The sequence below is a fragment of the Ischnura elegans genome, chromosome 6, assembly GCF_921293095.1.
Source record: "Ischnura elegans chromosome 6, ioIscEleg1.1, whole genome shotgun sequence".
In the NCBI taxonomy this organism is placed as follows: domain Eukaryota; kingdom Metazoa; phylum Arthropoda; class Insecta; order Odonata; family Coenagrionidae; genus Ischnura; species Ischnura elegans.
In genome coordinates this window covers 29690622-29718043 of record NC_060251.1, presented here as the reverse complement: position 1 = coordinate 29718043, position 27422 = coordinate 29690622, and the positions used below count along the sequence as shown (strand labels likewise).

The 27422-nt window shown below is 37.1% G+C and overlaps 1 protein-coding gene across 1 annotated transcript in view; it reads left to right on the top strand.

Moving 5' to 3' along the window:
• Positions 1-27422, top strand: part of LOC124160245 (RANBP2-like and GRIP domain-containing protein 5/6) — a 101326-nt gene that overhangs the window by 63474 nt on the left and 10430 nt on the right. The window contains exons 29-41 of the mRNA XM_046536059.1: positions 1000-1130; positions 1863-2010; positions 3829-3977; positions 9873-10028; positions 10574-10792; positions 12743-13967; positions 14732-14931; positions 15236-15402; positions 18647-18854; positions 19254-19491; positions 20823-21004; positions 21814-22021; positions 26165-26377. Coding sequence (XP_046392015.1) covers positions 1000-1130; positions 1863-2010; positions 3829-3977; positions 9873-10028; positions 10574-10792; positions 12743-13967; positions 14732-14931; positions 15236-15402; positions 18647-18854; positions 19254-19491; positions 20823-21004; positions 21814-22021; positions 26165-26377 — 3444 coding nt within the window. The remainder of the gene's footprint in view (positions 1-999; positions 1131-1862; positions 2011-3828; positions 3978-9872; positions 10029-10573; positions 10793-12742; positions 13968-14731; positions 14932-15235; positions 15403-18646; positions 18855-19253; positions 19492-20822; positions 21005-21813; positions 22022-26164; positions 26378-27422) is intronic.

The window sequence follows — 27422 nt, the reverse complement described above, 5'->3', positions numbered from 1 at the left end:
ACATAGAACTGTTATAATGACATGAAAATCCTTCAACTCTTCAGTTGTTCAGAAAAAGCTATGGGGGTCAATCAGTTTATGTCATTGGTGGTAGAGAGATATTTGCTTTCAGCATATATGCTGCTATGATAAGAGCTGGCCTAACGGAAATGCAAGTCATTCTCCACCGCTTACTTATCTTCATAATTATCTATCCCAAAAGTCTCGATATAGCTGGCATAGGCAGCTGGTGTCTATCTTCCTTGCTTTATAAACAAAGGGCATGTCATCTCGCAGATGCGGAAAGGGCAATCAATTGCAAGGGCGACTACATAGAAAGATTAAAAAAATCTGCTGAATGTTCAAGGTTTCTAACCATGTAATATGCATTGGCAAAAAATCTCAGGAACTATGAAAAATGAATTTGGTGACCTTACTTTTCAAATGCCCCTCGTACATTTGTTCATTGCAATTGAAGAATATCCAACTCCCCATAAATTGGATTGGTGGAGGGTCTATTGCCTTTCTGGACCTTGATTCTCATTCCACCTCTTTGGTGACTCATGTCAACATTTGGTTTTGAGGGTATCTAGACATTATTATTTATGAGTAAGGTTGAGTCGATTTATTGAAAGCTTTATTTATTGTAACAAGCAATTTTATTAAATAGTGCATTGTTGTGTTTTTATATGTAGTAATCAAGAGAGATAAATGTAACAAAATGAAGTGTTGCATTGACTGAGAGAATAAATTGTGAAAGTATAGGGTATGATGACTTGTTAATTAATTGAAGTAAAGACTTGATTCTACTTTGTTGTCAGTACAAACCTCAGTTCAATTCTTTGGGTGTCTTCTTCTTTTTTGTATGCAATTGTTTCATTTTCATAGCTTTTCAATAGCTAATTTGAAGATTACTATTTCTGTGATCATCTCTGACCAAGGGTGAGCTATGGGTTGACAGGCTTGATATATGAGCACTTGACTTATTCCTGCCTTGTAAATATAATTCTTTTCTTACAGATCCTCTTGTGGCTACTTCCCAAAAGGAAAAGACAATATTTGATGCATCACAGTCAATGTCTTACAGTTTTGCCTCATTAGCAGCTGAAAACAAAGTCAAAGAGACTGTCACAAGTACGGCTGATTTCAAGGTATGTGACTATTCAAACAAATGTACTTACAATCGACAGTAAGTCTTCCAAGCTTCAATGATCAAAAATTGTGGCAAAATCACGTCAGCGTTGTTCACTCATAATGGATATGAAAAGTTTTTCAGAGGGTGACAAAATCTAAAGCACCAAATGAGCACCTGCCATTTTTTTTTTTTTTTTGAGGTTTTGGAGTCTGTAAAGATTGGAAAAGATTTCGGTGAATAAGAAAACATAATTTTAAGTCACTAAATGGTGACATGTGCAGTAAAATAAATGTCATCAATGAAATATGCTGTTCCCAAAGAAAGTTAGATTATGCTTTCCGGGAGACAGCTAAAAAATGGGTTGATAGTAAATTTTAATGAGATTTTAGAAATTCAAGGATGATATTTTAATAAAATTATAACTTTTAATTGAAAAACATTTACACACTGAGTGTTACTATGGATCATTATCAATGTTTATGATTCCATTTTAATGCATTCCTCATTGGTATCAATGCCTTTTTTTTTTCAATTTTATTCCATGAAAGTGACGAGTAGGTTGCTATGTACTCTAAACCCATTTCTTTCAATTGATTGTAATTTATCTCATGCTGATAAAAAGGAGTTTAGTTATCATTCTTTAAGGCTTTATATCAGGTTAGGTTGATTTCCATATGACCCCAGAATATTCCTTAATTTTTCTTCAAATATTGTGTAAAAGTGTAGTTTATTTCTCTTCTTTTGATAGGGTTTTGAAGGTGCTGGTAAAATTATCTTTGGGAGTCCTCCATCTGGTGATGGGAGAAGAACCAGTGAAAGCGAGGAAGGGGAATTCAATCCAACTGTGGAATTTAAACCAGTCATCCCACTGCCACAACTTATAGAAGTAAAAACAGGTAATATTGTTATAATTTCATATCTTCGGTTTAAGTAGAAATTCATCAATTTTCGAAGTTATATTGTTATTTATCATGTCATTTTTATATCTGTCAAAGTACAGCCATTCTTTTTTTGACTTACTTATTAATTGCATTCCTGAAAATATGGATGAAAGTTGAGATATTGACTCAGTGTAAATTTGTCTCTTACATCTCAAGTAGCGAGATAAACATTGTAAAACTTTAATCCCCATTTACACTATTATTGTTTCAAATTGTGTGCACAGACCGAAAGTGCTGTGTAGTATGCATTCATGGCAGTGGCGTAGTCAAGAATTTTGTTTGGGGGGGTCCAAAACCAAGGGGGAAAATTAAAAAAAAAATAGGGTTCTCAGTAATGCGTTTTAAACTAATTTTAACACTTTTCACAATCGAAAAAACCTCATTCGTTAAAAAAATACTTTGTAAATTCATGATTTTTCAATAATTTGTTTTCTTTTATTAAGGAAAATACTTGTGCTTTTATATTTCGGGGGAGGTCTGGACCCCCAAACACCCCTCCCCTGTGGCAACACCACTGATTCATGGGTTGTTAATATTATAGATGTTTCTCTTAACAGAAACAAGATTTAGTGCTTGAATTCCGAATGGTATCAAGATCGTCTCATCGTCATTACTTCTGATATGTTATCAGGTTGGGTTCCATGATGTGATTAGGAATTCGGGAGGGTAACAGTTGGAACTTTGTGTTACATTATTACCCTTCTAGTGTGGATAATGTGTTATATACAGCAGACTCCCAATTATCCAGCTGTGTTTTATCCGGGTTGCGGATTATCCGTGCATGAATTCACGGTCCTTTTAAGTTTTCCGCGATCTCTTTAAAGAAATCTAATCGGACGAAAAGCACCAAGATATTTGCATTTTTTAAATACAATGCTACTCTGAGCTAATTGTTTCCATTAGAATCCCCTTCTTAAAGTGGTTCCCCTTTAACTATTTGCTGACGTGGAATGTTTCAAGTATATTTAGACGTCTGCTTTAGAATTGTAGACGACGATCAGTGGCAGAAAAAACTCTTGATTAATTTTTGAAGATTCTTCAATGTTTAATCATTCGTAAATTCAGAGAAATGTTACTTACATTCTCCGATTGTATATTTCATATGGCAATCGCGCAATTATTGCTGTGGAGTCGCATGCTGTTGAATACGGCCCTAGGGAACTGGAGATTTCATCACACTCGGGCATGTTTATGCTGTAACAGCGCCAATGGAATGGAATAGTAGAAGTGAAAGCAGCGGGGGAAATGGAAGTAGAGATAGCATGAGTCATAGCCAGGCACTCCCCTGCGTAGACAATTTGCAATTTAGTTAGGGCTTTAAAAACTTGGAAAATAAAATTATGGAGACTGTCTTAATTTTTTTTCATGATCCCTCCTGCTTATTTACCTATTTAGTGAAATTATTTTCATTCCATTCTTGTAGTTGCTCATTTAAATGTGCAATTCATGAAAAAAATATGAGTTCACACTTGAAACCGAGTATTGAGTATACCAGGAACCGATTGGGGAGAAACTGTGGAGAACCGGAATTATTTAAGAACTGACTCATTTTTAGTTGTAGTGGTTCTCTTCGTTACACCAGATTTGAGGCCTCATTCTGGAGAAATTTGTCACAAATTCACTTAATTGTTTTCATGATGCTTATTTTAGAAGCTGTTTTTTCTCCTGAATTTCCTTCTTTCATCTGTGTATCACCACCATGTTTGTTCTAGTAATTTGGCGAAAAAATCTGTTATTTAAATAAATGTTAAGAAATGCTTTATTTATTTGTAGGAGAGGAGGGTGAAGATGTTCTTTTTGAACGGAGAGCCAAACTTCTTAGGTATGGTGACAAAGAGTGGATTGAGTTTGGAATTGGGCAAATGAAAATCGCATATAACCCTGAATCTAAGAAAGTGCGTCTGATTATGAGGAGGGAGCAGGTATGTATTGCTGTGAAATATCAGTGAATGATTCACGCATGCCACTTCATGCATCTTACATTAATAGCACACTTTCCCAAATTATGTTTTGTATCAATGATGGCATGTAATTAATTTTTGTCTTATTTTCATGACAGTAATTATTAATTAAGATTAATTCTCTCATTGATTGTTGGCATATTCAAAATTGAAAAAGTCCTTAACTTCGGCTATGAAGAAAGAAACTTCTGATGCAATTCACTGGGTGTGAGAGGAATTTGAATATTGAATTAATACAGTACAAGTCAACTGAGGCAGACGTGTTGAACATTTGCTGTATTTAAAACTACTTTTGGGGGATGTACTGTCCATTCCAAGGTGTCGCACATGTCTATAGCACATGCCACTGGAGAAACAATGGTCTTAGACACCTGCTCATTCTTTTTGTAATCATTTATTACATTATTCTGATTTGTGATTGATTTCTATTTCTCCTTCAAGTTACATGCTACCCATTGGTGCCATGATTAATATTGTATTTTTTACCCTTTTGTTAAACAATAAGACTCTAAACAAACCCAACATCATTAAATGCATTTTAAGATATCTAGTTGGATAAATTAAGGGGCATTATCATACCTTAGCCAGGAATTGGTCATTCTTTTCCTCCATATCAGTGATAACTCCTTTGAAGAGTGCTGATGTACATGCATAGGAAGGACTGGTGAACTCTCATTTCCATTTTCTTCTGGTGTAGTAATTGTACTCTTTCATTAAGAGTCAGTATAAAGACAACTTGCTCAATTAAGGGCGGTGATATAAATTTATAATTAGGTATGTCACAGGGGTTGTAATTTATGCCAACAAAGACAAGTTTCTTTTTACTCAGGAAATGAGTGCTCTTGAAAAAATCTCTCATTCAGAGATGTATGGTTAAATTTATTCATTATTTTATCGGTAGTTTTATTACTCGTTCTTCACTGTGAATTTTAGTCCTAGAAATGAAATACCGTATATCTCCGAATATAGTTCCCCCCCGAATATGGTCCCCCCCCCCAATTTTGAGACCTCAGTTTTGGGAAAAATTTTAAAATGTAAAGGAAGGCAATTTTTCTGTGGTTAGCAAGTTAAGATTCTAGATTCGATAAAAACTATTATTTTCTGTGAAGATTAAGAACAAATCTGTTCACATATTTTCCATCACAACAAAATAACTATACCTAAAACATGTTGTGATCCATTGCATGTATCAGTATAATTTATAGTTCCTTAACCAGATGTAATGAAGAAATGAGAAATTTTTTTAAGTATCCAAGGCTGTTGTATTTTTTAAACCTTCACAAATTATTAATATTTTTGATTTCCAAATGACTACAGACAATTTCAATATATAAGCTTTAACTTAAAGCCCATAAACAGTATTGCATTTGGCCCTGAAACTTCCTTAGATCCAGTGTAACACACCCATCAAGTCATCACAAATCCAAGTGACCTGAAGAATTTAGGAAATCTAAATAAAATTGTGTTAAATAAATTATAAATATTATAAAAATATTGCTATCAAATGCCTGCTAAGCAAAACAATTAAACTACAGGACTTACAAATATCAAAGTAATAAAATTAAGAAATAAACTTTTTCCAACAAACATTAAAACTGAAAAAAAATTATATCAATTTTCAATGCCTCGTCGCGAATCATTGCATAAGTTACACAAAGAGCTTCTGCTCTGCATTTGCGCACAAATTCGACGATATTTTCCTCTAATTCTTTGAATCTGCCGCATCGAGACCCCCGAAATGACTTCCGCGATGTATTAGCGCTTTGCTAGCGCTGTAAATACTATGATTTACGGCGTATTCTGCAACGGCTATTTTTAAATTGGCATCGAAACTCCGTCTTTGAAGGCCTCTAATCTGCGGCAGGATTGATCCTCATCTTTCTACTTGATCCATCACCTCACTGTTGAACGTAAAATTATTTTTAATAAAGAAAATATCGCGGAAATAATTGCGAAACGTTATGCGACGTAATTTATCGATCCTATTTACCCTGACGAATTGAAGATATTCCTCAATAAATTGATTACACTTTCGATGCTGAGTCGCTGTATTTCGATCAAATGCAGTAATGCCGGCGCTTCTGGTTTAAAGTCGTCGATTATTGCGCCTTTTCAGAAACAAATGCATCACCTATTGCGCATTCTTGTTCTGTGAAGGCGGTAAAGGCAGTGGTTGTAAACACGAACCGCACGGACGTATAGTAGCTACGGACGCAATGAAATGCTAAATCGTCACGAAAGGTTCACTTTATCTGTTTATTTTTCGCAATTATTTAAATCGTGTAGTTATTAAATGAGCGACGGGTACATATACTATTGATTCAATTCTAGTGTTCGATTAATGTAATGATAGTGTGTGTTTAGTTTTCATTTTAATTATTTACTGTTTTGCGTCATTAACCCATTTATGCCGAAGGTTTGAAAAATGCGAATTTTACCCTGGTTTTTACATATTATAGATAAAAATACGTATGAAAATAATATCTGAAAGAAAAATCAATGTATCTCTTGCCAATTATTAATTACGTGGTGTTCCAAAAATGGAACACTAGGCAAATCCACTACTATGACGTACTCAATGATAACATGCAAATCATTTGATTCAGTCATTTATTAACTCACTATTAAGAGTGACACTCAGGTGAACACGTAACATGAAAGGATGTATTGCATTTCTTACATTGTTAAGTGATATTTTTGTGACAATGGACACAACAAGTTTGCTTTTCTTGCTTTACAATCGTATGATTCATGCCGTCTTGACGTGAGTCAAGGTTATATGGATGGTCTTCATGAATGGTCTCCTTTTCCTACCAGGCTCAGCAGTATTAACATATGTCTCTACATAGTGAATAGCAACACGGCGACGAAATTAAAGTAGATAAATTGGCTTCACATCGTTTATTTTATGCAATTGCCAAGCATTTTGTAAAGCCAGCTCAAAGCAGAATAACAGAGGGCACTAGTACCATTTCTTTCCATGGATACTTGTCAATATTTTCATCAGTTCGGTCCACTCCTCCCATACACTGATTATAGACCTTGATTAAATTTGACTGAGTAACTTATATCTTTTTTCTGATTTTGAGAATAACGACTGACCCGTTGCAAAGGATTTTTACCGTCACCAGAAGATGCAACAGTCACATAACTGTTATCATTCCATCTGCAAACAATATTGCCTTTACCATCGATTCGGTAATCAAATGTGCCCTCATCTTTTTTTTCCTTTAGGGTAGCATTCGGTATTAAAGGAGGTTTGTCAATGTGATCTTTTCTTGCTGTACTTGTTTCTTGATGGCCCATTGAATGAAGTTTAGCAAGGAGTGAAATTTTTGTGAAAACGTTGTCGAACAAAAAATGGTTTTTACCAGGATGCTGCGTTGTGAGTGCCTCAGTAAATTGCAAAACAATTGAAGCACCTACACCATATTCTTGGTATTGAGTGTCCGGGTTTTTTCCTTGATAAGGCTGAAACCAGCAAATGTTCAGTTGCTCTATGAGAGGTCACAGCTTGGAAAACTTGTCCATATGGTTCAAGTTAGAATTGTCAGCAACATGCAAATTTAAAAATATGGTTTGAAATCGGTAACGTCTCATTGCATCAGTAGCTAGAGAATTATGCGAATCTGGTCTTTGCTTCAAAAACATACGCCGTCTTGGAACAGAGACGTAGCCACTCAGGAAAATCATTCCCAAATATCACTGACAGTCAGTTCAAGGTTTACGCCCTTACTTGCAGCATATAAATTGGAATATTTGATAATCATATCAATCACTTCAGTTCCCTAAAGGAGTCCTAAATATTCTCTAGGGGTTTTCATATTTGTGATTTGTTCTTCTGAAACTCTACCTCCTACTGACTAGGCAGTCATATCGCTTTTCTTCCATTTGCGCACAACTAAAAGGCTAAAATTCCCATTGCTAAGACTGCTATACACGGTGAATGAACATGCAAATGATCATGTTGAGTGATCAAGGGATCATTCATGGGATGATGCGAGTGAAATAGAACATGTTCTAGTAATCACTGAATGATCATGCGCATGGCGGTTCATTCGCGAATTTTTCCGCTATACACGGCGAATGATTTCATTCCCGTGTGTAACGGAGAAGTCATCATCATTCAGCATGATCATTCGCATGATCATTCACTGTGTATAGTCATCATCATCATCAGCCTTCAGACACGAAGAGGGAAAGGAAAATAACCATTACTCTAATGGCCGATACGGCAGAAGGGGGGGGTGGGCTCTGAGCAGGACAAGTGCGTATCCCGAACACTTACGATAAACTTTCTGCTAAAAAGAAAAGGAGATGCATATTGGGTGCAAGCAGCCGCGCTTCGCTCATTCATTAATGCTCACGAGGCCAATATGACCCAGGGGGCTTGGTCCCGAATGGAAGAGTGCACAGGGTGACTCATATTTTTTCATCTCTCTGTTCATAATTGATCAGATATCGATGTATTTTTCTTTCACTGAAATGGGATCTGATTATAGCCAAGACATATCATAGTTTCCCTCAGTCGCATAAAATCTAATTGCTGACTTGATTTAAAATTAAAGTGAATATTTCAGTGCGCCTGAATGAACACATGATAGTAGTGGATTTGCCTACTGTTCCAAAAATGGAACACTGTTAAATAAAAGCTTATAACTAAAACGAAATACATTGTTTCAAAATTTTCTTCCTATAGCACTATAAGTTATCTATAGGTGAACATGCAGGGAAAAATTTACAACATTTGGACATAATGGCAAATAGTTATTAATATAACATTTGTGATGGTCTCAGAAAAACTGCCTTAAAAAAAAGACCAATATTTATCAACACACTGACCACGATGGGTTAGCAAAACTAACTGATTCTTTGCGCCCCGTAATAAAATATATCTTTATAAAGAGGGTCAGAAAGAAAAACCGTGGCATATTGCTGTATAATGAGTCGTAGTAATTAAATTAGAAAGTCGCGTCAGGTGTTCCAAAAATGGAACACTAGGCATAAATGGGTTAAGTGATCAGTGTCGATTGAATTATTCTAACAATACTTTTTCAAGAAAAATTAGCGGCTACCCGATGGATTCCGTGAAAACGCATATTCGATATGCTATTTGAATCGGAATAATCGTATCTGTACAACATTTGTGGTAAAAATTGTCTTAATTTCCGGTAAAACGTGGCAGTATTTACTAATATCTCCGATTATAATCCTCATAAATATACTCAAATAGAAAGACTACGAGAACATTAGCCATTATGCCGTTATTTATTACTTTATGGTCACCCGATGGATTCCGTGAAAACGCATATTAGATATGCTATTTGAATCGGAATAATCGTATCTGTACAACATTTGTGGTAAAAATTGTCTTAATTTCCGGTAAAACGTGGCAGTATTTACTAATATCTCCGATTATAATCCTCATAAATATACTCAAATAGAAAGACTACGAGAACATTAGCCATTATGCCGTTATTTATTACTTTATGGTCACCTTAAGTATGCTAAATTGGATTACACTCGATTATAGTCCCCCCCCCCCTTACTTTTCCGCGGCCATTTTTGGAAAAAAAGGGGGGACTATATTCGGAGATATACGGTAACCAATAAGGATAGCCATTGCAAAAGCTTTGCGATATTTAAGTTTTTGGTGCATTATTAAATTAATCATTTTTCCATATTTATCAATGTCTATATTATTGAACGCCATGTACAGGTGTATATTAATGAGGAGGAAATATTCCATTTTATCAAGTCAAGGGTTGTCATCTTACTTTGGATAACTTACATGCATTTGAAAGTGTTAATTAAAAATATATTTTAAATTTTACTCCTATTACATTTGTGAAATAGGTGTTGAAAGTTTGCTGCAACCACTTTTTGACTGAAGATATGCAGTTTATGCCTCTGAAAACATCTGATCGTTGTTGGACTTGGCATGCCCTTGACTATCCTGATGGAACACTAACTGCTAAGACATTGGCTGTAAAGTTTAAGACAGCAGAAGAGGTAAGCAGTTCAAGATACTAAAACTTGTATCTTAATATTGCTTGAATTTTGAATCATTGTATAAAGTAAAGCTGTGTGTTAAGTTTTTGATGTAAAGACCTAAAAAATTTTGTTTAAAGATTGAGGAAAGTAATATATTGTTCATAATGGCTTCCGGGTGCAGCTGCGTGTTGCGCTTTGTCGTGCAAGCTTTCGCGACCGTTGCAGGACGCATCATCAGGCGATGAATGAAATTACGGAATCGGTGGTCAATTAATATACTCGTCCACCTCCCCCATCCACCGGAGTAGTGGGGGAGGTGGACGAGTATATTAATTGACCACCGATTCCGTAATTTCATTCATCGCCTGATGATGCGTCCTGCAACGGTCGCGAAAGCTTGCACGACAAAGCGCAACACGCAGCTGCACCCGGAAGCCATTATCAACGATGCCCCTCGCTGCGAAAACCTACGTTCAAAGCTAATATATTGTTGTTAAGTAATAATTTTATTTTTTTCAAGGTTAAAAAAATGCTCAGTGTTGATAATTTTGGCTTTTCTACAGGCATCTGAATTCAAAGAAGTCCTGGATAGTCTTCAAAAGAATATGGAGGATGGTAAAGTTAACTTGGATGCTGAATTTCTGGCATCCAGGGTGAAGGGTGGCAAGAAATCAGATGAGAAAGCTGACCAAGGCTGTAGCGTTAACAAAGAGGTGCTCTCTGGAATTTTTAAGGCAGATACACAGAATGACATAAAATCTGGAAATGATGGTGCTAAAGGGGTAATTACAAAGTGCAATTACTTTTGAAATACATAGTTATGAATTTACAAAAGTTATGAATATGCTGAAATGTAATATAAATTTTAAAATAGGAGTAGAGATAATTTTTTAATTAACTATCTATTTTGGAGCAGAACTTATCTTATTGCTTACTTGTTTATTGCTTGCTTTTAAAATTAACAGTTGACTGCAGTATGCTATGTAATAAGAACAGTGAGTTGATTCTATTCAGATGTTTTGTTTAGTCAAACATAAAAGATGGCAAAAAATTGTTCAAGGACATCCAGCTTCCCTCCCTTTTCTTCTGTGTGATGTACTTCAGGGGTTAAGTCACTTTCATGGCCATGCTCGGCCAGATATTTCGCAAGTTGAATCTTCTGTTTGTGGTCAACCTGTACCTCCTATGCTCATGGGCATGGATATTAATCAATCACCCACTTTGTCCAATATATTGTGAAGAAAGTTATGGTGCTGCGCTTAAATCTACTTCTGTAACACATGGTGAATTTGTCTTTTTATGAAGTAATTTACCTACAGTTTTAGAGTTGTAAAATGACACATTGATTTCTTTGGGAAATTGTATTGGCATGTTTGCAAAAAAGGTTGCCTGCAAGTTGAATTTTATGCCACCATTTACAGGTCTGTTTTGTATTGCAAAAGATAGAGGGGTTGATAACGACAATATAGTAGTTAAAAGCCAGGGTCAGAGTTATAAAAAGTTTTGTGAAATATTACAAAGTGATTTATTTCATACTATAGTTATGTGGTTCCACCAAGTGAAGCCTAAACATTTGATGTATATATTGGAATTAGAATTGAGACTAAGCATGGATACCAGGAACCGAACCGCAATTGGAACTGACAAAAAAAGGAGAATCGACCATCTTCATCTTCTTTTTCTGCTGCTATGTGTGTTAGGGGTCACTGCTGCTAAATTGTCTCCACCAAGTCACTTGATCCTGGGCATCCCTTTCCGTCAAACCCTTCTCCTTCAAATGATTCTTAACATAGTCCCTCCATCTTCTCTTTGGTCTTCCCTCGTTCTCTTCCCTTCTACCTGCAAATTTCGAATTCTGTTCCCAACATACTCCTCATCCCTTCTTATTATATGAGCAAACCATCCTTTGCATCCTTACCTCTTGCACCTTCCTTGGGATCTCGACTACTCCTGCTTCTCCCTTATTGTCTTATTTCTAATCCTACCACCTACAATCTAATCTCACCATCATCATCTCTGCCACATCCATTTTCTTTTTGTGGGCTTTCGTAGCAGACTCGATTTCACTGACAGTGCTGACCATACGATGGTTATATATACTTTTATTTTGAACCTGTTCCCAATATTGCGATCACACAACACCCCTGATACTTTTTTCCTGTTTCTTTACCTACTCTGCTTGGATTCTGTGGTTCAACTCTCTTTCCAGCCCACCTACCTCAGATAGGAGCCCAGATATTTAAATTTCCCTATTCTGTTCAACCTCTCTTGTAACATCTCCACATCCCTGACGTTGCCTTAACCTCCAAACCACATGTACTCAGTCATTCAACCTACTTATCTTGAGCCCTCCCATCTTCAACCGCTGCCCTCAATTTTTTCAGTTTTTCCTGGACTTCCTCTCTGGTCTTTCCCACCAAAACAATGTAGTCCACAAACAGCATTGACGAAAGGGTCTTCCTCCCTCACCTTTTCCGCAAGGACATCCATAACAAGGTTGAACAGATAAGGACTCAAGCTAGACCCCTGGTGAAGTCCTACTGTCAAAAGAGGAGTTCAACCATTTTCATGTTAAATTGTTGTAGGTTTGCAGTGTTTGGATGCTTTTTTTCATTTGTACCTCTTACTTAAGAACACTGTTCGGATGCTTTTTTTTCATTTGTACCTCTTACTTAAGAAGTTAGATTATTTTTCTGTGTTAATGAGTATCTTCATCTTGTATAATTTTTCAGGTGGCATCACCATCACCCCAAGCTCCTTCATCAGCAAGTGCTACAAAGACTGACTCAACCTTTCCTACAGGTGGCTTCTCATTTTGGTCCAACAAGCAACCATTTAGTGACCCTCAGAAGCCTGTGATCTTTGGCCAAGAGAGTGGCACTCCAAAAGTATCATTTGGTGATTTGAAGAAGCAGCCCCTGCTTGGTGCGGGTAGCACTCCATCTAAATCAGATTCAAGTGCAAAAAGTGAAAGCTCAAAATCTTTGGCCGATGCCTTCAAAGTTGAGGAGGGCTCTTGGGAGTGCAAGGGTTGTTATTTGAGGAACAAGAAAGATGTAGTGCAGTGCGTTGCTTGTCAAGGCATGAAACCTGGTGCAGCTGCAGTCTCAACACCCTCAGTTGCTGCCTCTGATACCCAGAAGCAGTTTGTGTTTGGCATTGGAGGTGCCGCCCCTAAAGCAACTTCAAACTCTACGGTGTCAATCTCTCAATCTACTGCCCCTGATACCCAGAAGCAGTTTGTGTTTGGTATTGGAAGTGCCACCCCTAAGGCAACCTCAGACTCTGCTGTGAAAAGTGAGGGAACAACATCTTTGGCTGCTGCCTTTAAAGTTGAAGAAGGCTCTTGGGAGTGTAAAAGTTGTTACGTGAGGAACAAGAAGGATGTGGTGCAGTGTGCAGCTTGTCAAGGCATGAAGCCTGGTGCGACTGCAGTGTCTACGCAATCGGTAACGCAAGCCCCTGCTCCTGAAACCACATTTAAATTTGGCATCCCACCAGCAGAGAGAGAGAGTACACCCAGCTTTGGGTTCAAAACGGATCCACCTAAACCTTTCATTACACCAGCAAAGCCTGCTGAGGGATCCCTGGCGGCCTCATTTAAGGTGGAGGAAGGTTCGTGGGAGTGTGGCAGTTGTTATGTGCGCAATAAGAAGGACACAGTCAGCTGCTGCGCTTGTGGTACAACAAAGCCTGGAGCTGTGGCAACCTCCAGCACAGTCACTCCAAGTCCTCAACCAGCTTTCCAATTTGGAGTACCGAGCGCAGCAACTAGTGCAAACTCTTTGGGATCAACAGCTCCTTCCACAACATCAACACTCACAGCTTTCAAAGACATGTGGGGCTCAAGCAAAGGGTTTGAAGGTTGGGGCTCAGGAACAGCAAAACCATTTTCCAGTACTGGTAGTACTACTGACACTCCATTTAAGTTTACATTCGACAAGCAGTCAGCAGAAGGTAAGATTGTAGTGATACTTTGAATGATGATTTAATCTTCTGATGCCAAGATTACAAGTTATTAATGTAATACTAGAACTTGAACTCACAAGGGGAGTGTCTGAAAACAGGGTCTCAGATTTCAATCAAACTTTGTAGTGTTGTAGTCCGTAGGAAGCTGTCCACGAATCACCCCCCTTATGAGGTTATATAACCAATAGTTTAAACAAAAAATGCAGTTAAACAATTACAGGTATAATATCTTCTCACAGAAATGGGTCCTTCTCAAGTAGGAGCAGTAGCTGGGTGGTTACCTCCTGCCCATTCCCGAGTTCAAGTTGCGCCTATTTTTCATAATTTGTCATTCAAAGAAGTTTTTGCTCGTTAAAAAAAAATTGTACGAGCTTTTGAAATTATGTATCGAGCATTCTCATATTTTAATGACACAATATTTTCACCAAAATGAACTACTTATTTATCAAACGACAGTTTAGTACATGAATTTGAGACTGAGCACTCCATGTTAACTTCATTTCTAACAGATTACCAGAAATTACATAGATTAGGGACGCTTGGTGAAGGTTTTCCGGTGATGGAAACTCTCGCTATGGCAATTGACCAAAAGGTCCTCGTAAAAACAAATTATTTCACATGCTAATTATAGGGTCAATTGACGGTGCCTCGGCTATCTCTTGTAATGGCGGGGTCTCGCAATAGCCCGTACTCGCTTTAACGAGGTTCCACTGTAGTTGTTTGATTATATTGGGTTTAATTTTCAATTACAGCATCCGTTCCAGAATTTACATTTGCCAGCAACCAAAAGTATGAGTTCCATTTCAAAGGGGTGGATCCTATTAATCTATCTACGTCACCATCTACCAAAGGTTCTTCATTGAAATCTCCTGACCGCCAAATTTCACATGACGAAAGTGGTGGAAGTGATCTCTATCAAGAAGAAGATGATGGTGATCACATACACTTTCAGGTATGTGCAATTGATTCAGTGGCAGCAATCCTTGGCAATTTTTTAAGGCTATGGCCTCCTTCGAAAATTTTTTGGACATAGAGTAAGATTTGCGATCTTGCTACCACTGGGTTAAAATTACTTTGGTAAATTGCTCTTATGTTTTATTGGTATGTTAGACTTCTACTAAGTAATGTCTGAAAACCCACCATGTTATTTTTGGGAGGTATTGTTTATTTTTTACTATTGTAATGAGATTGTCCTACTAGAAGGAATTGTGGCATTTTCTGAAACTGCCTGTGTGTATATTTATGATTTTGTACAGCCTGTCATTCCACTCCCGGACAAAGTACCCTTGCATACGGGTGAAGAAGATGAGGAGGTTCTTTACCAGCACCGGGCCAAACTCTATCGTTGGTGTGGTGGTGAGTGGAAGGAGCGCGGTTGTGGTGACATTAAGTTGCTGAAACATCGAGAGACGGGCAAAGTTAGGTAAGCTGTGTTAAACTTTTCCATAATGCCATTAATATCACCTTTAATTTAATTTCACTATTGCATTACTGGATAATTTTTCATTAATTGTTGCTTTTCTGGCACCAATAGGTTGCGTTAAGGAAACCTTAATGGTTAATGCTGAAGTTCATTGGTCTTAATTTCTATTTTATGACTATCAAATTATGTAAGGGAGTAATATGTGTTGGTTGTTGACTAATGTTATGTAAGAGTCAAATTATATTTGTTATTCAAACTCAAATCACAAAGCTCTATGCTAGCCTGTGACTGAATAAAAGAAATATTCATACAACTTATCCAATAACTAAGAATGAAGAATAATTACGATCTTCATGCAAGTAAAATACATGAATATCTTCTAGAGATGGGTCGAATAGCAGATTTCTCGAATTCGAATATCGAATTCGAATATCGAATTCTGAGAAAATATCCCTTTGTCTGGGACTGTAACAATAAAGATTTATAGCACCACTCATTAATAGGGTGGTTTCCTTTTATTTTTTTATTGCCTAAATCGAAAGATTATTACTCCTGGAGTACGTATTTCACGCTTTTAGATTTTTAAGTGACGATACCTATTTTTCGCGATGAAATGAAAAGTGAAAATTTTCAAGCGCGCGAAAACGCGATGCGTAAGTAGGAATGATGGGAAAAAGTCAGTGCGACGCATTTCTGGTTCCCCCTCCCGCCTTGTGAGGTGACCTTGATCGAGGCTCTGAGCGCTGATAGGACGCAGGATGCTAGCGGGTAGCTGAGTACCTTGCTGGCTGGTAGCGCTTGGATTAAAAAAGGTTTATTAATACCTTATCAAACGAAGAAAACTTTCCAACCTTAGCCAGTTTTAATAGGTGATTATTAAGACATGTTTCCCTGAGCTCTGTGCCTCATGCATGCATTGGTAACGTCAGACGATGTATAACTCCTATCCTCTAGTGTAGAAACTAGGTCCCTGTGACGTCACGTGGAGTGGAATCGCATGGGCGCCAATCTGGCCTTTTTCAAATGAGGATAAAATTTAACCCTTGCCATTCGTCTAAACCGGTATTTCAAAAACCAAATAATTTGTGTATTATGAATACACTAATGGTGGGTAACGAATCGCAATCAATGCCTTTCGTTTTCTTTGATGAAGGAAACTACCCTATTGTAACTTAATATATGCTTTCGGAAAAAAATACCGCTTCAACTTCCGAGAAGCTCTGCTGCTCATATCGAGTTTCGCCAGAATGCTAAGTCTCCGTCGTATTTTGACATTTATTTCTTTGCGTAAAATGCTTAAATAAACTCAGAAATACGTCGTGTTTGGTCTTATTCTTTTTGAAATTACGCGCACATTACTAATGTTTCAATTCAATAAAGGTGTCACATCAATTGACGAAAGTCATTCTTAGACACCTTTTGTGCTAATAGATGACTCATGCAGCGGTTGACCTCCAAAGAAATGGGGAACTTCGAAGCTGGTAGGAAAAAAAAGGTCAGTGGGGGAGAAAAGGGAGGGCCCGAAACACGTTTCTATTGTTCTCGTGTAACTTGGTATTTTTTCGAAGCTAAGGTCTTCGTAATATGATCCCTGCGTGAGCTGTGTCCTTTTTTTTATTTCGAAGAAGAGGAAAGCCTCAGAGGGGGGAGGGGGTCGTCAGTGCCGAATGGAGAGGGATACCGGATCTTGGGAAATGCGCTAATGTAAGTATCCCACGGTACTCACACAGCAGTCGACCTCCAGAAATGGGGAACTTTGAAGCAGGTAGCCAGAAAAAGGTCAGTGGGTGAGAAAAGGGGGAGAGCGTGAAACAAGTTTTTATTGTTCTCGTAACTCAATATTTTTTTCGAAGCAGGGGTCTTCTTAATGCTATCCCTTCGCGAGGTGGGACCTTTTGTTTGATTTCGGTGAGGTGGAAAGCATCAGAGTGGGTGAGGCGAGTGCTGAATGGAGGGGGATAGCTGATCGTGGGAAATGCCCTAAGGTTGCTATCCCACGGCACTGAGATTCTCCTGGTGGGGGGAATCGGGGATATTCGTATTTTTTCACCCGACCATTTTCGGTTCCCCTCGTCGAACTCTTTTCACCGCTAAAATCCACGAATTTGATGTAATTCGTCAACTTGCGTAAATTGTACTTGACTTGTATTGTGGTGAGCACTAAATGACTACAGTTCTCTACATTTTTCCGAGTCAACTACCAACGACGTGCGTGCGACAGTGTATGACGCGAAATTCAAAGTATTCGAGGTATTCGAGGCGGTACTTTTCGCATAACTATTCGAAACCTCGAATATCGAATACTTTCTAATATTCGAGGTATTCGAGTATTCGCGGATACTATTCGCACATCTCTAATATCTTCTGAATTGTCTTCATTAGAATCTAAATCCAGACCGCTGTACTTGGTACTAAAATTTTATCAAATAAGGAGTTTTATATTTTAAAATTTAAAGATATTAGACTTTTTTACGTTCTAGGTTAATGTATTCTATGAATGACTTACTTTCCTTGTGAGTAATTCAGTTCAATTCAAATTTTAGCTGGATGATGAAAGATTTATGGACACAGAGTTGATTGTGCACGTCTGATATTTTATTAAATCACGACCTTTCCCATAGCTCCTGTTGCAAGGATTGTGCAAAAACTTGACTGCTCAAATGGAATGAACAATATGAAGACCAGCCCATAATAAATCCTGCATGATGCAAACATTATGTGAAATACTCATAAGCTTGGTATGAGCTTAAAAAAGCATTCTCCTCTAGTTTCTTTGATAGCCAAATATAAATAAATAAATAAATAAATATACCAAGTATGCTTCTCAGAGTGTGGTGGCATTCCCACCAAAAGGTTAATCAGTGTTTTCTGTAATAATTATAAGCTTTAAAGATAGTTGACTCGCAGTGATAAGCCACCGATCGTCTATATCCCAATGGATTTCTGATGCCATGAGTGGCTGGGAATGATATTTTAGACGTGGATCGTGACTGCAAGGATCATCATAACTTAAGCATTTCGAAATAGGGTGAAATTTATTTTTAGAGTCATTTGCAATGATATTTCTGAACGTCAATAATCAGTGAATATGTAACTGATAAAGTATGCAGATGGCGTCGCAGGAAATGTGTATTACGTATATCATCTTGATTGTTAACGATCAAAGGATAATTAATTATTTTTTTATTTTCTGAATGGAACTAATTTATTGGACCACTTATATTTTACTCTCTGATTGTTTCAGGATGCTAATGAGAAGAGAACAGGTGCTCAAATTGTGTCTCAACCATTATGTAACTGATGATGTTAACATGGCTCCAAAAGGTGATCGTGCATGGACTTGGTCTGCAGTAGACTATGCTGAGGGAGAAATGCAGCCGGAAATGTTCTCTCTTCGATTCAAATCATGTGACATAGCTCAAGCTTTTAAAGAGTCTTTTGAAGAGGCTAAGGTAAGTAGTTCTTGTTTCATTTTCACAGGTTCAGGGGATATGTAGTATTGCTCTTTACTTTGTTCAAGTTCTAATTTTCATAAATATATTACTCATCTAAAATGCTATCTTGTTTCCAGTATTAGATCACCCTATTAGTTCAATCTGTTGATATTCAATTAGGAAGTGTTTCAAGTATTACTGGGAGAGAATATTTGTATAAATGATAATGGAACTGAACTTCATTTAGAATTTAAGTTAAATATGATTATTAATGTTGTTTAATGAGAAGCTCGTTTTTTTCATAATTGGGGCCAGCCCTTAGAAAAATAGGTTGAATGAGGAACAGTAATGTTTGTCAATTCCATGCCTATAAACAAATTTGTTATTTACATTTCTTATGAGTTTTATTATTTTTAGCTTGGAATGAACAAACCCTCACCTGCGCAAGGCTCAACAACTCCCACAGCATCATCTGAAACGCAGGCTTCTCAGGCAAGCCCTGCCACTAGTGCTTTCACCTTAAATAAATCGCCAGCCATGCAGAGTTTCCGTTTTGAGCTTGGCACGGAAAGTACCAGTCCCCGCTTCTCACTGGAAGGTCTCTTTGGAGGAAAAAGTCCTAGTGCAGATGCATCCAAATCCAGCACATCCTCTGGTGAGTTATCTACAGATCAGATGTGTAGCCAAAATCTTTTCACTTGGTGGGATTTCTTAATAATAAGTTATTTTCTCGTATTTTAATGTGGAGCCAAATTGGCCCTAAATATTTTAAACCTTCAAATTAATTGTACTCAATTTGTCTGAGAAATTGAGGAGGCAAACAACAGGATATTTCATAAAATGTCTAATGAAGGATATAATTAAATAAAAAAAACAAAGAAAAATAATATTAAAAACTAAGTTATACTTAGGTTTTATCCTCTGGAATTTTTCAATCGTGATAATGGAAGAAAATTCCAGAAAAAAAATGTCTTTCATCATTATTCTTAAAAATTGAATTTAATTTTAGTAAAATTTTATACGTGCACTTGTATTGTAATAAATTACTGTAGAACTTGTTTAGTACGTATCTGAAGGGACCACAAAAAATGAACGCACTAACCAGGAAAACGTGCTAATGAGGAAAGTAAATAATAGCAGTTGGGGTTATTGCAATCAGTGGAAAAGCTGTCATACTTACAATTGCAATCGGTAGTTCTTGTAGGATTGCCTTCCTGAACTCTTTTCATGTTTAAAATCAAGAAAATGAGCGATACATTGAAAAACGATACCATGTGAATAAAATATCACAATGCTTGATATATTTCCCGAAGACAATCTGAGTCAAGAGTCTGGGATGAGTTCTACCCTCAAATAACCAAACTAACCTTTGGGTTGAATCACTGAGATAGTTCCTCCTACCTTCTCTTGGATTACTACCCATGGAAATTGAAATACTATCCAGGGAAAGGGCCTAAAAGGTGGAGAAAAATCATGGCTCTGGAACCAAAGTTATAGTTACCTATAGTAGTGATGATTAATGGATCATGTGTCTCTTTTGATCGTCTATTTGGGATTTTATATCCATTTAGATGGTTAATCTAAGCTTTGTTCCATACAAAGTAAAATTGGTGTTTCAAGCCTGCAGTGTTGACAGTGGTGAAGTATACTTTAATTGCAATGGTACAAAAGTCCACTTGAACGTGAATGAAATCATAAACCTTGGGCTTTCTAGGCTATTTTACAGACCACTACACTATTCAAATTCGTTAATTCCTTTGGCAATTCAATGGTACTTAATATGAACAAATGTAATTAACTTGACCAAACTCACTGCTGTTGATGATGCTTACCATTGTCTTCATTATGACTTTTGTATTTTATTCTTAAGGTTCAGCTGATGCTGCCAGCTCTAATGCGCTTCACAGACATTGAGGACTGGTAGTTGAAGTGTTTGTTGTGTTAATGTTGACTTTGTCCTTATATGTATCCTTTTGTGATTTCTAGAAGTTGAGGTGGTCTATGAGGCAAAAACAACCGAGGAAGATCGTCAAGCTGCGATAAGATTGATGCTTCCACCAAATTTCTATAACTATCGGAACAAACCTCCTTGCCCTGGTTGCCGAGGCTGTGATGATGAAGATGGAGCTTCCAGGAAGTCTGCCGTGAAATCAGATACCCAATCCTATGTTAGTATTTCTCAGTTATGGAGGATATCCATGGACTATCTTCCATTCCTTAGAAAATGAGAATGGTATTGTTCACTCCATCCCAAAATTTGCATTTCATTTTAATAATTTGATGAATGGAAGGGGAAGAGGAATTCAAATAAAAAATCTTCCTCATTTAGTCATTATCTAATAATTTTAAAATATGAAAACATGAATCTTGCTTCCCACTTTGTTAGAGTATGTTGCATTATGAGAGTTCCAGTGCATTAAATCATTAAGGGAAGCTGATATTGCCTCATTGACAGAAGATGTTACTCACTGAAGTGTCTTAGGTCAACAAAAATTTCCTCTTGGTGGTCTTCATTTTTGGAAGGTTTCTTGATTTTAGAGGTCTGTTATGAGAGGTTTTCCCTGTGTATCATGTATGGGAAGGGATTGGCGCTATGACTTTATAATACAGATATTTTTTTATACTTTGCTGCACGGAGATTTGTTATTTAGTGGTTTTACTGTATTGCATTACCGCCTTGCTTATCCATCGTTCGATTAACCATTTGTTGGATGATGTACCTATGACTTCCTTAACCAGTCCCCCATTGGATTCTTCATGTCACACCTTTCACCACCTCAAAATTACAACTTGGAATAGATGCCAAAGATTCAGAGGAAGTATTACTGGGGAACCAAATTGCAAATGGCTTAGAAAGTGAAAATGAAATGATAATCCATCTCTGTCAGATATTTTTCCCCTCAATTATTACAGATAATCAAAGGTCTTCTATATCATTCCAGTATTTTACTGATGATATTACTTTCTCTGTATACAGACTACCCCTGTGAAGGCTGCTGAATCAGTTGTCTCATCTGCAGCTGATAGCACTACCAAGAGTGTGGTGGAGGATGAAAAAGGTGGTGGGAAGAGCGTAACCAAGACTGGCGAAAATGACTTTGGCCTTCCGTTTTTCAAGTTGGACCCAGGCCTATCCTTTGCCTCTCTTGCTGCCACTCCGCAGACTACCCCCTCCTTCACGGCAGGTGGGTCACTTCTATGTCAGGGTTCATAGCTTTCTGGGACGTAAAAATTGGGGCTGGAAGTTATTTAAGCATCAGTAAAATTAGATTATGGTCAGAGAAAAACTCCAGAGACACTGGAAATGGATGAAAATCATGGGTGAATGTGTGCTATAGGGATGGGTCTCTTCAGTTCTCGATTCCACTGGTTCTTGGGGTCAGAACTGGAACAAAATTCACTAACTCATTCTCAACTGAGTGGTATTCCATTATGAGGTTTCTTGGATCTATCATCGATTTTATTACCTATTTAATTTAAGTTGTTGTTAAAGTAGTGGTATAAGTAAAAGTGGACTATCCAAGAAACCTTAGAACCAGTTCCAAAGATCAACTCTTATTATCTGAATTAATGGCAACTTTATATGAACAATCACAAGAAGTGAATGAAAATAATTTTACTAGTGATGGGTCGGTTCGATTCTTCGATTCCTCGATTCTCGGCCAAGAACCGGAATCGAAAACGAGTACTTGCCAAGGCGAAAAATCGATTCCGATTCCAGTAGTACTTCAAACAACAAAATAAACGACCGCGTTTCCAACAGTCATTTGAATTTTCGCGCCACGTAATCGTAATAACAAAACACATATCTTCTTGGGATGTGCGAGTACTCGAAAATTCAAGTCGATCGAGTAGTTGGTACTCGACTCGAGCGTTTCGAGTCGCATTATGAATGTCGAGTCAAGTAGTTAAGGTTGCAGTGCTTTATAGGCTAGTAGGTCCAGCAATCTGCCGACAGGAAGCGCTATCATGAAACTCATGTAATAATGCAGTTTTTAAAGCCAATAAGTCATTCTAATGCCTTGGCCTGGTAGTTTCAGCTTGCCGAATACACTATAGTTGTCGACGTGGGCGCCGAATACCTTTACGCCAGCCGCAGCGGCCGATCGTCTTCCTACCCGGAGCACACTAGTCTGAAATCGGAAAAAGCTGGAATAAAGTCCAAAATGACCTTTTTGGGGATAGAGACTTGAAACTCAGCGTAAATACTCATAAATCATTACCAAATATTGCTTTATATGCCATTTCACATAAATACGAACCTTTAGTGAGATACAGAGGCCCAAGCATGACCAATTTTTCAATGCCACGCGAGATATCGTTTTTCCTCAAAAAATCTTTGAATTTATCCAAGTGGTTTTGCGTTGGTGTGAGTTTTATGGAATATAAAACGCAATATTCCTTTGATCTGGTGCTTTGCCTATACTTTCAATGACTTTCGAAGATTTTGGCTCTCATCTGTCTGGTTTTACAACGCAAAATGTCCGACCCGTTTTTCACGTGAAATTTGACATAAAGTAGACATTATCTTTCGTTTACGAAAAATATAACTCGAAATATTTGAACCACAATATAAAGTAGAGATTTCTAAAGAGTACTAATAAGAAATCTTGAAAAAAAGTTTGCGACGAAGGAAATAAGAGCGATTTTTCAATCGCGCGTCAAGGCTGAGCTACACGCTGCGGAACTTTAAGGCTCGGTAACTGAGGCCATTTTTCAAGTTTTTTAAAACATAAGTATTGAAAATCGTCATTTAAAGCATAGATAATCGTCTTCATTGACTTAAAGCACTAAACTGAGGATGTTAAAAAGGATTATGTATAGATAGACTTGACCATTTAGCGCATTACTCGAGTGAAAATACTAAGGATTGGATATTTTTTGGAACCATCCCACGCATAAGAAATATGCCTCGGGTATTGAAGTAAAGTGAAGAGATTAAGTCAGAATGCTTAAGAGAGAGAAAAAAGAACTATTTCCGTGAAAGGCAACAACCGATACCCTTTTTCCCTTTCCACCTTCGCCGAGGTGAGTCGCGCGGTAGGGGGAGTTTTCACACCACAAGGCTCATTTAGCCTTTTTTATTACTGCGACCATCGGATGTGATATTCATTTGTAGCGTTTAGTTTCTTTTTTGAACTTAAAAAAAGCAAGAGATTTTAAGGTTGATTAAATGACGTGAGAAGTATAGCTTTTTTTTTGGCTCTACAAAACTAAAGTTTAGTTCTATAGTTGTTCGCTTCGACCACTTGAACTCCATGAAGATTCAAGATCCAAAAAATCGTTGATATAATTTTTAATAAAAATTCCAAAGTCTCCGAAATCTTGCAATTTTGGTGGGAAAGTACTTGCCCAATAACACACATGTGTAGCAAAAGGCAATTTTCTGCAGGCAGTAATACTGTAACATGGAGACGTCAAAACCTGCTGGCTGAGCATGTAGAATAATTGGTTTTTCTGCTTGAGAATTTGAAAGGGCCAAATATTACATGATTCATATACGTAGTATGTAATCTTTATTACAGCTATGAAAATTTCTGTACTCAGGTATGTTCTGTTTTGAAATTTAGCTATTATATTTTAATTACATAGTAATTATTTGAAAGATGTTTTTGTCAACTGACTCTTTCACAGAGTAATATTTTTAAAAGTGGTTTTCTTGTTGCCTGGAATTAAGTGATATTTTTCTTGGAGCCTATAGCATCAGAATCGATGGAATCGGTATCGGTAGAATCGGAATCGAAATGTCAGAATCGGAATCGGGATCGGAATCGATAAAATTTTGGAATCGACCCATCACTAAATTTTACTAAAGATGTAAATTAGGAGGAAAGCTCTGTGAAAAATCTTAAGATTGTCTTCATATTTTTATTTGCTGAGTAGAAAAGTTTAACCCTTTCGAGACTGCGGAGTTCTCACCTTAGCATGACTGCTGTACTGAGCCCCAAGAGACTTCCATCCCCTCCATACGGATCATTTTTGCAGGAAATTCGTTAAGAAGGGTCTCACTGATGATCACGCACTCTCAGGACGAACCTGTTTCGACCTTTCTTAGCGGGGACTTCCCATTATCTCTGACTCCTTGGATAGTTAGGCTCCCTCCTTTTGGGGTTTATAACCCTACCAGCGGCATTGGTTTGCGGTCAATCATGCTTTGTTTATATGAATTAGCTATATGGATAATTGTTGCTTGCACGTAAATTACTGACTTCAAATTGGATTCCTAGTTTTATTCTGAGAATTGTCAAATTTTGAACGAAGCTCTATCATTAATGTTGACGCTTTTAATGCAGCTACAATTTCCATGCTTATGTTTATAGTAAAATCAAGATATAAGTTGGTATTTATCGTGGTATTTCGTTTTAAAATTGTAAACGCTGCTCAAAAGACAAAGAATTCAACTCTTAGTCTATATTTTTTGAAAAAGGAACATATATTTATTTCGAAAACTGACTGAATGAACAATTGAATGGCCGCAGTCCCTTTCCACAAAGAGGGGTAATATAAGATGAGGGGTCCGGGTACCTGCTCCCGGATTTCAAGGGAACGGCTTAAGTCCCGCTTTGTTGAGTCCCAAAACTAAGACTTCGCGAACCCGTGACCATCATAATAGGAAGTTAGCAAGGAAACGTATATTTTCAGCATTTGATCGCTTGCATAGAAAAATCTCAGACAAAAATTTGCTGCTTTCATCTCCTGGGTCAAGAAACGTCCTGGTGCATATTTTAATCATTTGTAGGGAAAGGGTTAATAACAGGTTGTTAAAGAATGCATGATCGACCAATATGTTACTTTTCATCAGAGCAGAGACCTGAAGCAAAGAACCAAACAGGAAATAGAACAAAAAAAAAAGAAAATAGGAACCGACCCATTCTTAGTGCAGTGCATTGCTGTGTTGGGGTGGGCGTTTGGTTGGCATCCTTACAAGGTGGTACTAATATTATCCACTTGGCGTTACTTGAATTTATTTCTCCTATTTGTTCTATTGCTTGAATTTTTTCGTTTTGTACCTTTCTGTTTTTTTTCACCCATAAAAAGACAAATTCACCTGCTATCCAGACTTCATTAATGCCTTAATTTTCCTGTAAAACTCCACAGAAGTTATTAAGTAACCATTACATTAATGTAGAGGAAAATAAGGTCTTGCTTAATAAAATATTGTCCCCTTTAGATAATTAATGCTTCCTAATTTTGATGTTTTATGAACACTATTATATTTGTAAAATTTTTGGGAAAAGTTGCCAATGACATGAAAGTCAGGTAATTGATTCAGATTTTGTAACAACCATGCAAAATTTTAGTGTAAAATATTTTGTGGATATTTCCAGCTACTTCAACTCCTCCATCTTGGGGTAGTGTTAAGTCTCCGGTGTTCAGCTCTCTGCAAGCCAAGGATTCGAAGAAGACCCCTGGCAGGGAGAGTGACGGCGAGGAAGAGGAGGACGGAGGAACAGTCGAAACACATGACCCTCATTTTGAGCCAATCATTCCATTACCTGCTCTCGTGACTGTGCGAACAGGGGAAGAGGATGAAGTGAAAGGTAACTTTTTATTGGTGAAGAATCCCTGGATTCTCCATGTAAATTCCTGTTCTTATTGGGTATTTTAATGTTAAAAAAAAAAACAAAATGAAACTAGAAAGAACCTCATTCCAATAGAACAACAGGGCTTACATACACTTCAAAATAACTTTTGTGACATAAGCAAGAGCAGAAGAACGAATAATGATGAAAATTTCGTTACAGTTATTGAAATGCAGTGTTTCTCATGCTCTATGGGCAACTATGTCAAACTTTCCCGGATTCGCCGTTTTCCTGCATTCATCGTTTTTTTTCATCCTTGCCCTTGAAAAGCGATAGAACGAGGTTTCTTAATACTTGGATTTTTTTGTCTTTTCTTGTTTTTTGATTACGTACAGCATTAACTAAGCCCTGAAGAGTTAACTAATCTTGATTTTACAGTCTTTTTTGCTGATTTTGCATTGGATAACCTTGCTCTCTTGGAGAAAATGATCTCAATTTAACCTAATCTCTAATTTTCTCAAATAATTATGCATGTATATCGTCATGTTTAATTCTCTGAATGAAAACAGTGGTAGGACATTGCAATGAGTGATATCAAAGTAATTTATATTATTATCAGCATCATTTTTCTCGATTTTCATTCACAATAGCTGAGTTATCAAATAAACCAAGCAGCCGTTTTTCTCATAAAAATTTTGTTTAATGACTGCACAGATTGATATTTTCATTCATAGGTTAAGCTTGCCTCATCGAAAATTGTCTTTTAATAGCACTTATTTTGTCTAAATTAAGAAAATCTGTGTAAATATTTTGGTCCAGTCATGGTATTTTTGCTTAGTTGTTTATTTTTACTAATCATCTTTAGGTCAACTAAAATTAGTTGTCCTTGATAGAGGTAGGCTCTCTTCGTTTTTGACGAAATCTTGAAATCAGTTAAAAATCCAAGCTGTCTTTTCTGTATGAATTACCGCTAATTAAAGTGGAATATTAAGTATTTATTTTTTGTGAGATGCTATTTCATGAAATCATTAATAATTCGTAAAATCTGCTATGGAATCGTCAT